The sequence below is a fragment of the Poecilia reticulata genome, chromosome 4 (assembly GCF_904066995.2).
Source record: "Poecilia reticulata chromosome 4, P_reticulata-male-v2, whole genome shotgun sequence".
In the NCBI taxonomy this organism is placed as follows: Eukaryota; Metazoa; Chordata; class Actinopteri; order Cyprinodontiformes; family Poeciliidae; genus Poecilia; species Poecilia reticulata.
Genome location: NC_088833.1, coordinates 18428100 through 18446864, shown reverse-complemented (window position 1 = coordinate 18446864; position 18765 = coordinate 18428100). Strand labels below are relative to the sequence as shown.

At 39.2% G+C, this 18765-nt stretch overlaps 2 protein-coding genes across 3 annotated transcripts in view; one reads left to right on the top strand and one right to left on the bottom strand.

The window, feature by feature from the left end:
- agbl4 (AGBL carboxypeptidase 4) overlaps positions 1 to 18765 on the bottom strand; it is a 327718-nt gene that overhangs the window by 47197 nt on the left and 261756 nt on the right. The window lies entirely within an intron of this gene.
- Positions 16798 to 18196, top strand: LOC145551327 (uncharacterized). Its single transcript, XM_081605814.1, has 5 exons — positions 16798 to 16997; positions 17308 to 17379; positions 17690 to 17761; positions 18071 to 18142; positions 18188 to 18196. Exons 1-5 carry the CDS (start codon positions 16899 to 16901, stop codon positions 18194 to 18196), a joined length of 324 nt encoding a protein of 107 aa, XP_081461940.1. The 5' UTR covers positions 16798 to 16898.

Below are 18765 nucleotides of genomic sequence, written 5' to 3'. Positions count from 1 at the left end.
CATGAATATACGCTCTTAACCACTGCAGAGTAGCTGGGGACATGTCAAGCATGGAGCCCATCTGTGAAAGATTATGTATTCAAACATCATAGCACGAATATTAGAGATGCACAGAGAAACCAGATGGTGACCAGAATCTGATGATTTTCAGCTTGATCGCTCCGAACTGATGAGGAGCCGGTCAGAAACTCAAAAGTCAATTTTTTCCCCCCAATTAATGAAATAGTCTTGCTGAGTGTTATGAAGTTAAGCTGACAACTCTCTTTAGTGTGGATTAGTGTACGTTACTGAATGAAGAATGGTATTTTTAACACTATTCCTCTATCGTCTGATATTGTTGTTCTACAAGAAAAATCTGAATCAGATTAAAACTTTACCAGAACTTTCCAATTTCTTGATTGTAAATTGGCTACACATAATCAAATTGCTTACGATAAGAAAAGTCTTCGCACGTTACTGTATCAGCAGGGTGCAGCACGATCAGCATGGGTACATTTCCTTAGTTACGTCATATATCATCCTCCTAACGCTCCTCCTACTGCGCTACCAAACTGTGGGTAGAAAATGGGCTGTTGCACATGGCTCATTTATGTATTCAAGAGTATGGCATTAAAAGGACAAAACTGTAAATGTGCAAAATACTGAACAGGTGAAATGGCCACCCTATTTTAATACCGACAATGTCTAATTATGTATCCTGCCTGAAACCATGTTGGCCTACTCTGTAGAGGGTGTGAAATTACGGAAAATCAAACTGACTCTTTTGTAACATCTGCTAAAACCAATCCTGAATTGTCAGACAAGCCACTTTCCTAACAAATAAGAATCTAGGAGACCTTTTTTTCTATGATTACAGCCTGTTCATCTTTATTCCTTCAGAGCCAGTAACAGCATCAGGATTTTCTTCATACACTTTAGATGCCACCCATATCTCCTAAAGTCTCACGCTGTTCTCTAAAAGCCCTCTAAGTCTTCAGAATTACTGTGATAGACAGTCAGCATAAAGGGCATAACAGAGATCCACAAACACAGAGACAAAGCGGGAGCTCTGTCAAGTATCAAAAGCAATAGGCCCCTTTTAGCGATAGGATACGGACATCTGGAGCAAAGTCAGAGGCGGAGATTGCTTAGGGTTTCAAGGCATTGGTCACAGGCCTTTCGGAAACCCTGACTCCTCTCTTGGCTTCAGAAAATGATGACAGGAGGAGAGGCACATAAAAAGGAGGGATGGCTGGTCTGCGCGCAGCATGATACAGAATCAGAGGCAGCCAGTAATAGCCTTTTTTGAAGAATGCACCACTGAACTTTAAGGGCCGTCTTGCTTGAAAGGACAAGTTACAAATAGGAAGAAAGGAGTGAGAGAAATGATTTCCCTGGGATATACCCCCCGCTGTGCTGGCCTATCGCCACACCACACTGTAAGAGCGCATTTGTGCGCATGTGTGCATTGGAGCACGTACGTGACTGTGTATTTGCAGAACGCAATCAACTACAAAAAAAAAAAAAAAAGGCTACATGTGCACAAACTGACACAAAATACATGACCATGTCCCTCTGCGTCTGATAAAACGAGAGGTTGGAGCCTGGTCCTGAATATCAGTGAGATGGCAGAAAGAAGCTGTAACTAAAACTAATTTGACACACTGTGCAGATGGGGAGTCCAATGTACAGACACAACTGATGTGTAGTTCTTTATTGCTTTGTCTCTTCATACCTATCAATAATTTCTGAGACACAACGAAGCAGCTGGGCTGAGGCAAACAACCATAGAGCATCCCAGCTTTAATAACCACACTCATGCCTCCTAGCTATGTCTTTGAGTCAGTTTTTCTTTTTCCGCTTCTGGAAGGTCCTACCTAAAGCTTTCTACCTTGTCCATAGCTACACCAAGTTTGAAATCAGACTTCTTCTCTGTGGTTTTGCTCAAATTATTTGTTATTGTTTATTTATTGTTGACTGAATGCGGCGTGTGAGCGTGCGTTGCACGGCTCGCCTCGGCCGGGGCGGCAGCGGCAATGTCATTCAGCAGTTTAGTAACAGTCCATTACCTTGTTAATACCAGTCTAATGGGCAGTCTGCTATTTTAAAAACACAGCCATGTTTGTGCCATTAACAACCACTTAGTGCTCGACTCGAATCAACAGGCCGCTGGGACGCACCAAAACAACATTAAAAGCAACAAAAGACAACGTGATAATATGCACTCTTCATTAACAAAAAAGGCTGAGCACATTTCTTCCTTAATTTGCACATGAAAGAGCTCCCAAATGTGGAAAATGTTAGAAGGAGTATTGTATGGTAAAGCAGTTTTGTTTTCTTGGTATTATACCAGTCTACAATTTAGCAAATGGTCTAAAACATCTTAAGTGGGTCAATAGAAAGAAAGAGTTGTGTAGGTTCGACATATTCTGAAATGCGAAGTTACAGGATGAAACTGCTTCATTGTAACATTTATACATCAACTCCCACCATTATGTCTATGGTGGGAGAAATACTTCGCCTTATTAAAACATGAACTCTGTGAACGGTGCTTTGCTGTGTGCGCATGTGGTGCCCCTGTAGTTTGGGGCACCAAAAGGCTCAGTGGTACAGCGGATGCTTCATATGCAGAGGTTGCAGTCCTCAGTCATCCTCGCTTCCATTCCCAGCCCCAGACCTTTAGCTGCATGTCTTTCCTCTTCTCTCTCTCTGCCCAGATGCAATGAATAAAGTCTACTAGTGAATCATAAACCTTGGGGAAAAAAAACCTTTAGTTCAAGAATGTGGTGCCAGCCAAGTTCAAGTGTGTGTGAAAGTAGATGCAGTGATACTTTTGGCAATATAACACTTTTCACTGTGCATGTTTATATTACCTAAATAAATTTCCAAGAGACTCATCAATTCTGTACGATAAACACAGGTTTAACCCCACACTAAATGTTAACACACACACACACACACACACACACACACACACACACACACACACACACACACACACACACACACACCTTATGGCTGAGTCTTTAAATCAAAATGTAATGAATTACATTACAGGGCCTTTGTCTACTCGAGGAAGGTGGCTCTCCTTGAATTGTAGGAAAAGATTGATGCCCTCACAACATGGCTAACACATAGACATAAATCAAAAGATACAGGGTTTTGTTGCCTCTGCTTACCCCCAACAGCAGTATTTTGCCACTGCTAGTGCAGTTTCTGACACTTTTATCCCTGACAATTGTGTGTTATACTGAGGGTTGCACTCTGTGTTCTCACATAAGAAAAAACAGTGTGACATTCAGTCAGTGAAAATGGCTCCAACAGTGTGCTGTCGAAAAGAGTTGTGTTTTCCTACAGAAACTGTGAGGACTGGTCAAAACGCTGGAAGAAAGAAAATCAGTGATCCACACAAACCTTGAATCCACACCTTTAAAATGTATTCAAGAAACAACCAACATCCTGAAATCACGTTTCACGGTGACATACATATGTTAGCATTACGCTAAAACCATTTTTCATTCATAAAAGTATTTACACCGCCTTGAATAAATATGTGTACATTTTGAATTTTGTCACGTTTATATTTTAAAACCAAAGATCTTAGAATATTTTATACAGATATTTTGTGATAGACCATAGATTGAAAGTGTCTGTGAACATCCATTTTGTATACTATTGGATTTAGGTCTGGACTTTGACTGGGCCATTAAACACATTTTGATCTAAATTATTTCATTGCAGCTCTGATGCATGTTTACTGTCGATGTCCTGCTACAAGCTGAACCTTTACCCTCTAAAAAGTTTTCTTCCAAAATTGTCCTACATTTTATTCCCTCCATCTTCTCACCAGTTCCTGAGGAAAAGCCTCCCCACAATATGATTCTGCAACATGTACGTCTCACTGAGAGGATGGGGTGTTCAGGGCGAAGTATCGTATTCATTTTACTCCACATGTGGCACTTTGCATGAAGCCAACAAATTTAAGCTGTTCTGTTCTTGACCAGAGCATCTTAAGCTTTTGTTGTTTGGCGGGTCTTGATGGTTTGCAACAAATTGCAAAGACAATATTAAATGGATTGTTTCAAAAGTGGCTTTTTTGTTGCTCATCTTCAATAAATGGCCACGTTTATTGGCCATTTTATTGAACTATTACACTAGGTAATAGTTGCTGCCATGTCAACAACTATCACTTATGCGCAGTAGAACAAGTAGTTGTTGTTGTGCTGTTTATAGATTGTCTCACTTAGACTGTTTCTCTGGAGCTACCCTGGCCTGTGAATTTATTACCAATCTTTGTGTGGATGATAGATTGAACAGTTATCTATGACATGAGCTTAGGATATTGTTTTATGGGCTAGTTTTCCTTTCCACTGTCACCACATGCACACTATCAGGAATCACTGTAAAGTTAAGGATTTGATGAAGTTGAGCTTTCGTTGATAGAAACCTTTTTATCAATTGGCAAAATAAACTAAACTTAACCATATTGTTTTATAATTAGCATAGATTAGGACTGCATATGAATGACATTGAAGATCTATAAGATTGGATTAAATTGACTACAGTATGTAGAATGGATCTGTTTGTGTATTTTTTTGGGGGACAAAATTACAAACATCAAAAATAAAGAAAAAGAAGGGGTGTGAATATTTTTTGCAAGACTACGTATTTCAGAATCCGTAGCTTATTTCCAAACTTTTGAATGAAGTGTGGGGAAAAGAAGCCCTGGAACGTTCTCACAGTCAATTTGGTTGCATCAATCTTTTAAACAGACTTTGAACTTGGCTGTGGCTGTGTTCAGCTCTTTAGTGATTTCCAAAGCTTTCAGCTGCTAATTGGGGTTCCTTCTGTCCTTTTTTCTCCTTTAAACACAGACTCATTTCAGAAGCTCATGAAAGCAGATTATTTTGGATTGCTTCTTATTCTTTAGCATGTTTAAAATGGTTTGTAAAGTATGAGCCAGTTTTGTGGTGTCTGCTCCTTACTGATTTCTGTTATGTGGAACAGGATTGATAATTTCAGTGAGTCTCTAACTTAGATAGCAAAAAAAAAATACATATATATATATCTCCCTAAAAAAGGTTCAGTGAATTCCATTTTTCAGCAAATTGACAAATAAATTGAGCTTGTTAGTGCACAAAACAATTTATTTCTTCTTATCGAATTAATTTAGGAAAACATTTGAATTTTAATTTGCAGAAACAACAAAATATCTTCTCGCAATGCCACTATCAGGCCAGCACAACTGTGGTACAGATGCATGAAAGTAATTAACTCTGCCACAGTGCCGTGGAAAATCCTGGGGACTCGTAGCTGAAATTCATCTCACTGTGGGGAACAAAGTGGGGAAAATATTAAGAATTATTTCTATAACGCAAAATTAAAAAAGTCAATAAAGAAAAATCCACAAGAAAACAAAGCTTTGGAAAAGAAAGTTTTCATGATGCTTCCTACATTTGGTACATATTGAAAATTTTTAGCTACTACCAGGGAGAGTTTTTTTTTTCCTTTTTAAAAGGCAAAAGGTATCTTTCAACTATTAAGTTGTTTTATTTGTGATTTTCAACCTGGAAGGGCCAAAGCAAACGACTGACCTTTCTCCTGTTTAGATTAATTTACTATGTTGCAAATAAGCAATGCTTATATGATGATATTGCTTTCTAAATTTCATGTCTTTATACTCAGATTAACACCTATGAGGGGGGGTTTATGTTTTGCTTTTGTTGTTAATCTGACCATCCTTTAGTCAATTTCAAAAAATGCAATGGATTTTAAACATCATTATGTTTTGAGGAAAGACCAACCGCTAACATACTTTTTTGCAATAATTTTGGTCATGCTCTGTCTAGCCAGAAGTCGCCACATTTGTCTGTTTTGTGATCGAAAGCAAACTGCAGTAGTCTGATTTCAGCCAGCTGATTGGCAGTGCGTAGCGGCAGGTGTGAGAGGACTTTTCTACTCTGTGCTTATAGAGCATGGAGAAAACTACGATTACTCAGAGACTTTAACTTGTATCTCATTAAAAGGACTTTAAAGTGTAAGAACTAGTTTTAGTTTTGGAACCAAAGCTGTTTAAAACCTTAGTGTATCTTGATGTTAGTAACACTAAATACCTGAATGTGAACTAATAAAGTTTAATCATTTGTAGAATAGTTAATATTTAATTTGCTAAATTTTACAGTTAACATTGGTCATCCATTCATTTTTTTTTTTAATTTAAACTTCCCTCTAGTGCCTGTTGTATTAGTCAGTTGTGAATTATAAAAGAAAACGGAAAATATTCACTGGGGAAGCTGGGTAAAATGGGGCGTGACAGACTGAATTAAAATGCAGCGAACGCCAAGTGAATACAGACGTTCAGTTGATGTATAATTCAAGTGATGAAAATAAACTTTTAGTTGTGAAATTAAACAAGAAGTGAAACACTAATTCAGCTCATCACATCCCTCCTCCTGATTGGCTTGCCTGATGCAACAACTGTGTGATGGTTGGTTTAGGATTAACAGGGTTTCCATGACAACATGTTGAGTTGTGTTGGAACGCAAGCGTGTGTGTGTGTGTGTGTGTGTGTGTGTGTGTGTGTGCGTGTGTGCGTGCGTGCGTGTGTGTGTGTGTGCGTGTGTGTGCGTGCGTGCGTGTGTGTGTGTACTTGTTTGAAGTGGCGGGTTTTTTTAACAGCTTTGATCAGGGAAATGTTTGTAGTGGGGGGAAAACCTGGAGAACAAATACGATTTTAGAGAGATTAGCAATCTGTGAACAGACACACACTCTCTCTCTCTCACACACACACACACACATGGTGGAAGGGCTGTGAAAAAGTCAGCTTTCAAAATGAAATCAGCAACACAGAGACAGACAGGTCCTGAGCAGAAAATTACACTATTTCTATCCTTCTGCTGTGATGGAAAATAAAAAGTAGCCATATCTGCTGACTGACATGTCGGCGTTCTTTGCCTCTCCTTCACACCCGGCATGCTCATCTGTTTCAAGAAACACACCAGAACAAGTGATCCACATCACAGTCTGTTTGTGTGTGTGTTTGCTTCACACCTGCAGGTCAGGTTAAATCAGTGCTGAGGAGATGCCAGGTGAGTGCTTTAGCAGCAAAGGTGTGACCACCTCCCCACGCTCCTCCATCAAGCTATACTAAGAAGCATTTGAGCCCGTGTGTCAGCAAACTCTATGAGCGCGCACGCATGAGAGGACAAGTCAAATGGGCGCACCAGGAGCTGTGATTCAGACAAATACATCCTCACCGCTCGAGCTGCTCCCAGCCCCAGCCCAGATGGACAGCACCATATCGCTTCTCAGAGCCACAAACACATTACTCAGTCCCCAAGGTGGGAGGATAAGTCATCCGCTAAGGTCACAGGGAGGTGTTGTGTCTTTTACTGCAAGTAGTTCGGAGTTTGAAAAATGGAGCTACGAGCCTGTAACAGTAGCTGCACAATCAGAATGATAGAAGGTGGCAACACGCTGAAGAAATCCATAAAGTAATCTCCCTCTGATGGGCCTGTCCCGGGCATCTTATGTTAAGAAAAGACGGATACTTTGTTATATTTTATTCTTAGAAATAACTTATCAGCTTTAGCAACGCATATTGAGGAAAAAAAAAAACAACACTTTGTCTCCTCAGAGATGGCTGGATTTTCAAATGTTACCTGCACAACATGTGAGCTTGAAATATTGTTTATCGGGCCTGAGCAGTAAAACGCATCAAAAGACCTACTTTGTGATCTCAGCAGATATTCTGAATAAGTTGCCGTAGTGTCCACTCAATTTGCAGGGAGATGTGACTTTTGGGCCTGGAGTAATATGTTCCAGTCAACCTCAAGAGAGTGATTTATTTAAATCAAAACTCTAAACACAATGGAAGTTGTAAACAAATTAAGTGTCCTTGAGAAAAGCTGAAGAGCTTTTCATCTTAAGGAAACCAAGCCCGTTGTTTCAGAGAGGAACGTGGGTGGCACCCTGTGCAGCTGAGAACAGGGTAACTAGGATTGGTGCCTCATGAGGACCTCATTGCATATTATCTCATCCATGGAGAATTTCTAGGATATTTAATTGGTTGGGAGCATGGCGACGGAAAGAGAGGCTCATCCAAAGCATCATTTATTCAACAAACCATCACAACACCGTCATTCTTTGTCAACTTTCAGGTAGTTTAGTGTTTTTGTGTTTGTTTTCTTTCACATTTGTAATCTACAAAAGTAGATCTAGAAAAGAAAGGTACGCGTAATATTGTCACTCTAGACTCATAACCTACTGACAAGACTGAAGAAAATCTAAACAATGTGCAGAAAAGAGCTAAATAAATTAATGTTGCACAAGGGTTCATCTCAGCCAAGTCAGTTTTTAATGAGTTTGCTTAATTTGCTTAATTTTAAATGTAAAAGATCACTAATTGCTCAATATCACATTAAATGTGTGCAGCGCATTGTGTAATCTACTTTTCCCTGTTATTCAAAGGGGCTGAGTGAGGTCAAGAAACAAGGGGCTGCGGCGGCCCAATCAAACCCTGAGAAGGAAGTCCAGGGGGAGCAGCCTGGAAAATGGTGATGCAATATTAATTGGCAAAGGTGCGTGCCACGGAGCGCAGGGCTGTGCAGGGTTTGTCTCTCAAAGGAGAAGCTGTCAGGAGAGGCAGAAGACAGACAGGATGAGTCTCTGACCTTGTCTGTCAGCTGGTGGAGAAGAGGAATGCTGGGAAAGGAGACCTACTGACACTAAGATCAACACTTTGCCAGTGTATGGCAAGCCTTCAGGGACAAAACAGAAAGAATGAGAGACACACACACACATAATCTACATAAAATTTTACCTAACTTGTATACACTACAAAAGAATGATATATGGCTGTATGAAGGCACTATTCCTGCTTTACAAATCACAGTGTAGTTTAAAGATGCCATCATTAAAATGTCACAATTTAATTTCACCGCTGCCAGTGTCGAGACACAGCCGAGGTTTTAAATGGTTATGACTTTAAACCTCCTGTTCTACAGCTGGAGTTTCAGTATTGAAAACAAGGATCTTGCTCTAACTCAACTCTTTAATAGTTGAGCTTAAGTTATTACTGAACTTAAACAAACAGCTCATCTCAGACATTGCATTCCTCACAGTTGAGCTAAGAAACTGCAATAAAAAAAACAGCCAGTACTTCCTATTTTACAAAATAAAAGCACTTTCTGCAATAGTTATTTCAAAATAAAATAATGTGCGTGCTCCATTGCATCCACTGTATTTTACCCAGAAAACAAATTGTTGTTTTAAATCACAAATCCACCTTAAAAATAACCAAACTGAACATCTCACAACACTTCCAAACCAGATGCCAGAAAGAACGCTGACCTGACCAATTCACTCCAGCAGACATCTCTGTTAAGAAAAAAAATCTGTGTCGATTCAACAGATGTTTGTCAGCAAACCAGCTTAACAGAAACACTGGCTGAGCCTCGGAGGTCCTACAATTAGAAAGTTGTGGGTTTGATTCTCCAGCTTCTTCCTTTCAAATATAGATGTATGGGTATGTGCATGTTTACAAGTGAGTGTGGGTTTAGCGTAATGTGCTTTGATTTGTCAGTACCAATAAAGCACTACATAGATTAATTCCACTAAAATTTACAATAAAGAGAAAATTGGCCAAAAATAGAAATGATTTTGTAGCAAGTATTTTTACTTAAACTATTAGCAGGTGTTTATCCTAAAGTCTGTTTATCCAAAGCAGATAAATATGTGGTAGAGAGAACACTAATACAACTAATAATCAGTAACATCCAGACAGTAGGTCATTTGCAATTAGTAATTTTTTATCTTAATTTATTTCCTTCTTTTACTTCTGATAGAGCTAAATGAATAATACTAAGAATAACTGTTTCTTTTCTTTGATAAACAACTTTGGTTAAAAATTTTGGAACCATTGTATTTTTACTGAATTGTAGTACGCATGGCGGCCTGTTTGATTCGGTTTCATTTGGTTTCTATTTATAAGCAAAAAGACAACACTGTTTCAAAAGAAGGTCTTTAGAAACTAACCAAAATAACTCGCTCCCTGAGCTAACTATGCTTACAAAGTTGGGTGGCCATAAAACCAAAAAAGATACAAAGAAAAAATACACAATTCCATTTTATTCCTGATGGACTTTTGATGCTGTTGACCTGAAGAGTGAGTTGTGCAACACAAGCATGTGGGAGAGAGAAATGTGTCACTTGAGGATGCAGAAACAATGGACACATGTCATCTCCAATTAACCCCCTCCCATCTGTCTGTCTCTGGTTCTCTTTTCACTGTTTAAACTGTAAACATCGTCACAAAAAATAGCCTTCGCTCAAGACAAGGGACCTTTCCGCCTCCCATGTGCCTGATTAAATTCAAAGTTTTTTTATTAATATTTGATTTAATTATTCCCTGTCACATTAGATATGATGCATTAAATTATTATTACCGGCGCATTTAATAATTCAGGCTGCCAAGCCGTGTGTTTCGCCGACAGTGCCGTGGAGTGCTCTGACCTGCTACGGAGCGCCCTCCAGGGACGCCGTGGAGATCTGGCTCCTCCGCAGGCGGCAACAAACCCGCCTTTTTGCTAGGAGGTCGAAAACAACTAATGAATTCAAAAGAGACAAACCCATTAAGCTGTGGGCAGACTTCATGTGCATTGCAAACTTTTACAGTAAACTAATACCCATATCTTTTTATCTGAATTAACCCCAGGGTAATCTTGGTATCAGCGGAGGTTTTAGCCACGCAGAAACAGAGAGTTGTTAGTTCCTCTGCCAAAGACAGAGTGAAACATCATGCCATGATGGTATTGTTCTGACAAATGAGTCTCTGGCTGCACTCTGGTCTTGGCATTCACTTATGAAATAATTCATCAGTCCAATTGGCTCTCCTGCCTCGCCTGCTGCACAGCTGCACCCTTTCTCTTACTTGTGGCATGCATAAACTCAGCCACATCGAGGAGAGATACAGGTAAAACAAAAGGGATTACATGCCACATCTATGCCGCTTCTCAGGGTTCCCATCCTGTTTTTTTTGTTTTTTTTTACCCACAAGTCTTTTTTAATTCATCCTCAACACCTCGCGTTGGATCCTTTGCTGTGCTTCCTCCCGTCTCTCCTCCTTCCTCTCTTCGCCCCCCGTCTGAGATCAACACCTTGCCGAGTGCAGGTGCAAGGCTGCCGGCAAACTGTCAGCTTGAGTCTCCTTTACTTAAACACACACGCACTCCCGCAGCTTGGCTCCAACACAGGCGATTCCCACTCTTTGAATTGGTCTCCACACAGCGAGCTAGATTACAGTCTCACTGTCAACACGTAAAGAAAGACTAGCAGTGAGTGCGCTAAAGGTTGGGAAACACTTGCTGGGCACATGGAAGGAAAATAGATTCTTTCAAGATAAAACAATGAAACACCCGTGTTTCTACTGTAGCTCTGAAAAAAAAAAAAAAAGCGGAATATTTTCCAGCACACCACTGCTGCATCTTATGTAAAGGTTTCTATATCTTTCATCACTTGATAATTCCCACTAATCCATCATAAATGCCTACCAGATTAAAATTCAAAGTAATCTCCCATATTTCACCAACGTGTTTCTTCTGACTAGAAGTAATGTTACAGTTTTGGGAAAAGTTTATGAGACTTCTTTTACAAAGCTGATTAAAAATGCTGAGCAACAGGTGAGGGAGAGGCACCACTGCTACTGATTAAGACTGGGTTGTCACAGATCCTTCAAGATGCTGAAGTCTCACATGTTAACCATCTGAAAGTTACATTATCAGTACAGTGATGTTACTGGACTACTTGTCAGTAAGTTACATTGATGAATAATTTGTTATTCTTATGAAAAATCGACATTCATTTATATCTGTAAAGTTAAAGCCACTCATTTTATAGATTAATATTTCCATCACAAATATAAAACAAAATGTCAGAACCATCAGAACGTTTTTTTTCTGTCATGAGACATTATTTAGCATCATATTCTACAGATCAGCCTCTGTGTGTTATATCTAATGTAAAGGTATAACACAAAGAAAGCTGATATAGAGCAACTTCTGCAGTTGTAACAGCCTCAGAGATTTAATAAGGATTAAGATCAACAACCACAAAATGACTAAATACTAAACAGTCAAAAAATTTTATATTTGTTCAGATTATATGCATATGTGATCTTCTGAGAAACATTAAAATGCAAAAACCAAAACCTCCACACACACACATGGCCTGAGTGGTGACCTCCATCGCTGCGGACAAGAAGATGGTGATGGTCTGCATCGCCCGGGGTCATCTGACAGCTCCAAACAAGACGCTCATTAACACCAGCCCATTAACAGCACCTGCTGGCAGAGGCTGGTGTGTGCAACTGTGTGTGTGTGTGTAGGTGTGTGTGTGTGTGTAGGTGTGTGTGTGTGTGTGTGTGTGTGTGTGTGTGTGTGTGTGTGTGTGTGTGTGTGTGTGTGTGTGTGTGTGTGTGTGTGTGTTGGCACAGGTGAATTAACAGGACATTTCGCCTGTATACACGCAACACTAACGGGACATTTTGAATTAGTGGGACAGTGCCGATGTCCTCATAATTCTTGCAACGTAAAAATGATTGGAGGGGGTTTGAATGGATGCCAAAGGGTTAAATTCCAAAAATCAGGCAAAGTCCCAATAATTCACATTTACAAGACATTTGTGTATAACCTGTGTATCGATATTGCGCCCCTGCTGGTAACTTTGGGTATTGCACTTGCTCATGAATAATTCACACACGTGTATCTTTTTAGACACGCTGATTGGCCAGCATATGGGGGTCCCTGTAATGAAGGTTTTTGTGGGGAAAATGTGTGTTAGATAACAATTCTCCTAAAAATATGCTACTTTATTGAATGCAAATCTGACTAAATTAAAACACTGATTATTTTAGAGGTACTAAATCTGTAGCTCGCTGTTGGGTGATTCATTTCAACAAAGTTAATCTTTAATCTATGGTTCTATAGTATACTGAAGGATGAAAGAGGATTAATAATATCGAGACTAAAAATGTCAGTGGCCTAATGATATGGTATTACTAAGCATAGCATATTTTGGATTGTAAATTAAATGTTAAAAGATAGCTGTTAATAAATATTGGGGGATTGGAAGATAATTATCAGATGCAAATGTAATAGTTTAGGTATAGGGACAAACCTTATCCAACTAAATCCTAACCTACAGTGATGCAACTCACTAGAGGTTGCAGATTTAACGAGAAAATGTTAATTTTACTAAGAAGAGACTTAGACTTGTAAGAGGTTATGTGAACATCTCTGGATAACACCTTTTTATCCATATATACAGTGAATGTGGAAAGTATTCACACGCTTCACTTTTTCCATGTTTGGCTATGTTATAACTTTTTTCCAAATTATATTAATCCCTTTCCTCAAGATTGATAACCCAAACGTCCTATTATGACATGATGTGTGAAAGTGTGATTTTTGCAAACTAACTAAAAACAGAATTACTAACAAATTACATTTACATACATAAGTATTCACAGCCTTTATCATGAAGCTCAAAATAGAGGTATTTTTACTGATAATTGCAGAGATTAAGTTCTACAACTTAAATAGAGTCCACCTGTAATGAATTCTGTTAATTTGATTAGATCTGGAAAGGCACACACCTGTCTTTATAAAGTCCCAAAATGGACAATGTTTGTATGCAAACACCAAGCATGAAATCAAATACATTGTCGGTAGACCTCAGAGACAGCATTGTTTTGAGGCAAACATCTGCGGAAAGATATTAAAAATTTTGTTGCTTTGAAGTCACCAATGAGCTCAGTGGCCTCCTTCATTCATAAATGGAATCAGTTTGGAACAACTAGGACTCTCTTTAGAGCTTGTTGGTTGTCTAAATTGAGTGATCAGGAGATAAGGGCCTTAGTCAGGAAGGTAACCAAGTACCCTATGGCTACTCCAATGTTCCTCTTTTGATAGAGGAGAACCAAGAATCCGACCCCTGGCTACAGAAGTTGGCTCTTGGGATGTGGAATGTCACCTCTCTGGTGGGGAAGAAGCCTGAGCAGGTGTGCAAGGTTGAGAGGTTCATCTAGAAATAGTCTGTCTTACCTGCTTATTGCCATGGAGTTGGAATTGATGATGCCATCATACACCTGCTTTATCAAACCCACTGTCATCTGGACAAAGCAGGCAGCACTTTGATGATCATGTTCTTTGATTTCTCAAGTGCATTTAACACAATTCAGCCTGATCTGCTCTGTGAGAAACTCCAGAAGACACAGATGGAGCCCTCAACAATCAACTGGATCTATGACTACCTCACAAACAGACCACAGTTTGTGAGACTGAAGGACTGTGTGTCTAACCAGGTGGTCAGCAACACAGGAGCTCCACAGAGCACTGTACTCTCACCATTCCTTGTCACTAGGTACATGTCATTCTTCCAGCATGTCTGACTTGTGTCACCTATGAAAATACTCGAATGACTCTGCAGTTGTGGGATGTATCAGAGATGGACAAGAGGCCGAGTACAGAGAGCTGGTGGACTGCTTTGTGGCATGGTGTAGGGACTATCATCTCATCCTGAATGTAAACAAAACAAAGGAGATGATTGTTGATTTAAGGAGAAACAGGATCAGATCAAGCCCCATTTCCATCATGGAAGAAGAAGTGGAGGTGGTTGAGGAATATAAATACCTTGGTGTTCAGCTAGATAACAGACTAGACTGGAAACTCAACAGTGAAACTGTCTACAAGAAAGAACAGAGCAGACTGTATTTCTTGAGGAAGCTAAGGTCCTTCAAGATTTTCAGCAAGATCCTGCAGATCTTTTATAAGTCTGTTGCTGAGAGCACCATCTCCTCTGCTGTCATCTGTTGGGACAGCAGCATCAGAACCAGGGACTTAAAAGGCTCACCAACTTGATAAAGAAGGCTGGTTTTGTTCTGGGGATGACTGTCAAAATTCTGATGATGATGATCCACAGAGGGATTTTGCATAAAAACAAAAAACGTTTTAGACAATGCTGACCATCCTGTTATTTCAAACCCGAATCTCTTCAGCCAGATGTTTCTTCAGATTGGTTGTAAAACGGACTGCTACAGGAGATCTTTCTTGGCCACAATCTATCATAACTCTTTAATTAAATTAGTTACGTCAACATTTAATTTCCTTTTTGAATGAGCAAACTATGTTTTAATTTCATTGAATACAAACCCAATGAGATCAAGATATACACCAGAGGTCACTAATAGGCGGACCCTGGTCTGCATCTAGACTAAATTTCTGTCTCATGCAGACCCAAAACTGATACCAAAACAAAAATAACAACCTAAAATCTGTCTGTAAGGACTGATCCTTACACTTTCTGGCACCAAAGGGCTACTGTCCTCAAAGCTTTCACAGCTCTGAGGTAAGTAGCCCTGCAAATCTTAATTATGTTTGGTTCCACACACAACCATGAGCCAGCTTTCTCCACAATTAATATTATAAAAACAAAATATTGTTCCTGGCTCACCAATGAGCACATCCACACATGCATGAGAGACTGGTTCTGACATCATTCAAGCACAGGTTAAAATTCTGGCATGACAAGCGCAAGCGCTCACTTCTGTCACCAAAAGCAAAAGAAATAAGTGATCTAAGTCTGAAAATGTTCAGTTATTAAATCTGTTCATTTTTAAATAGTTTAAGTCCAGATGGTAAACAAAAATATAAATCAAGCTTTCTTCAATTTGTTTTTTCTGAGGTCATTCAAGACCTCAAAACATGCAGTTTTCTTGTTTTACTTAGGTTCTTCTTTTGACTTGACATTCTACTTTTACTCAGTGAATGAGAGAACATCAAACATGAGAAATCAGACATACATATTCAGCTCCCTGTTTCATGACAATAAATATTGTCAAAAAGTACTTGAATATGACAGAATTCATTTAATTTGAAAAGCAAATCAAGGCATGCAACGCTGAAAAAACTACCCAGCTACTATATATATATATATATATATATATATATATATATATATATATATATATATATATAATTTTTTTTTTTTTTTTTCCAGACCTTGGTATCATGAAATATTGCCGAGATATAATGAATTGAATAGCCCTGATATACACAATTGCATATACTATATAACTTTGTTCACTATGGAAATGACACCTGTAACAATTTTGGAAATCACTTTCATAAAGGTCTAAGGTAGTGGATAAATAATTAATATATAACAAAACCTAGTGAATGATTTGTTCATCAAAGAACACCTAATTGGAGAGAATAAAAGGGGTGGAGCCTTAACCCCTCCCCACCTGTCATTTTCCTTCCAAGACTGATGTTGCGCTCTCTGCAAGGAATGTACAATTATACTGCGGTGCAACTCGGACGGATGTGGAGAAGTATGTAGGTAAGTCTTTCTTAAAGTGATTTGAACATAAGCAAGGTTGGCAAAGTTTTACTGATATTTGCAATGTGACCGACATATATTTTCATGCAGCACGTCCTAATTAAGGCACCGCTAATGAGCAAAAGCTAGCTTGTGTTGAGAACAGGTGACCACTTAGTTTAAACACGCCATGTGTTAAATGGAATGACTATTTAAATACAGGAATTAGAATGTTACATTTGTGTTAAAACTGACTCGATGCCAACTAGAAACAAAAACGGCAACATGGGCTAATTGGTGCTCACTTCAGTTATGATGTTAGCATTTGTAGCTAACCTTGTAGACACAGTTCCAGCAATGATTGTTCCTGTCGGGGCACAGCATTATGAGGACTGTGTATTGATGACCCAAAGAGTAATATTGTTGGCAATCATTGGACTTTGTTTTAAATATTATTGCCAAACAACTTCTCTAGCTTGCCATAGCTCTATAGACAGTGTTACTCAATAGTGTTCTACCTTGGTGTTAATATTAAATGAATCTTAATGACTCATTTGGTGTCTTCTCCACAGGTTTCTGCTCACTGTGACAAAACTGCAGGTGAAGAACCAATGGGATCACTGTCCTCGTCTCTTGAACCACAGGTGAACAACTGTCCAACTTGGAAATCTTAAATAATTTGTCTGACAAGTATTTTAGTGGACATGGATTTTTGGGAGCGTAAACACAGTCCAGGAATGGTTGTTCCTGTCAGGGGACAGCATTATGAGGACTGTGTGTAGATGACCCATTGAGTAATATTGTTGGTAATCACTAGGACCTTGCTTAAAATACTATTGCCAAACAACTTATCTAGCTTTGCCATAGCTTAATATACAGTGTTACTCAATAGTGTTCTAACTTGAAGTCAATATTAAATTAATCTTAATGACTCGTTTGCTGTCTTCTCCACAGGTTTCTGCGCTCCCTGACAAAACTGTAGGTGAAGAACCGATGGGATCACTGTCCTCGTCTCTAGAACCAAAGGTGAACAGCTGTCCGACTTGGAAATCTTTGTAATTTGTCTGACAGGTATATTAGTGGACATGGGATTTTGGGAGCGTAGACACAGTCCCGGCAATGGTTATTCCTGTCAGGGCACAGCATTATGAGGACTGTGTGTAGATGACCCGAAGAATAATATTGTTGGCAACCATTGGGACATTGTTTTAAATATTATTGCCAAACAAAATGTCTAGCTTTGCCATAGCTCAATATACAGTGTAAATCAATTGTGTTCTAACTTGAAGTCAATATTACATTAATCTTAATGACTCGTTTGCTGTCTTCTCCACAGGTTTCTGCTCACCCTGACAAAACTGTAGGTGAAGAACCGATGGTATCACTGTCCTCGTCTCTAGAACCAAAGGTGAACAGCTGTCCGACTTTGAAATCTTTAACATTTTTCTGACAGGTATTTTAGTGGACATGAGTTTTTGGGAGCGTAGACACAGTCCCAGCAATGCTTGTTCCTGTCAGGGCACAGCATTATGAGGACTATGTATAGCTGACCCGAAGAGTAATATTGTTGGCAATCACAAGGACCTTGCTTAAAATACTATAGCGAAACAACTTGTCTAGCTTTTCATAGCTCGATGGACAGTATTACTCGATAGTGTTTTACCTTGGTGTTAATTTTAAATGAATCTTAATGACTCATTTGCTGTCTTCTCCACAGGTTTCTGCTCACCCTGACAAAACTGTAGGTGAAGAACCAATGGGATCACTGTCCTCGTCTCTTGAACCACAGGTGAACAGCTGTCCGACTTGGAAATCTTTGTAATTTGTCTGACAGGTATTTTAGTGGACATGAGTTTTTGAGAGAGTAGACACAGTCCCAACAATGCTTGTTCCTGTCAGGGCACAGCATTATGAGGACTGTGTGTAGATGACCCGAAGAGTAATATTGTTGGCAACCATTGGGACTTTGTTTTAAATATTATTGCCAATCAACTTGTCTAGCTTTGCCATAGCCCAATATACAGTGTTACTCAATAGTGTTCTAACTTGAAGTCAATATTAAATTAATCTTAATGACTCATTTGCTGTCTTCTCCACAGGTTTCTGCTCACCCTGACAAAACTGTAGGTGAAGAACCAATGAAATCACTGTCCTCGTCTCTTGAACCACAGGTGAACAGCTGTCCGACTTGGAAATCTTTGTAATTTGTCTGACAGGTATTTTAGTGGACATGAGTTTTTGAGAGAGTAGACACAGTCCCAACAATGCTTGTTCCTGTCAGGTCACAGCATTATGAGGACTGTGTGTAGATGACCCGAAGAGTAATATTGTTGGCAATCACAAGGACCTTGCTTAAAATACTATAGCCAAACAACTTGTCTAGCTTTACATAGCTCGATGGACAGTATTACT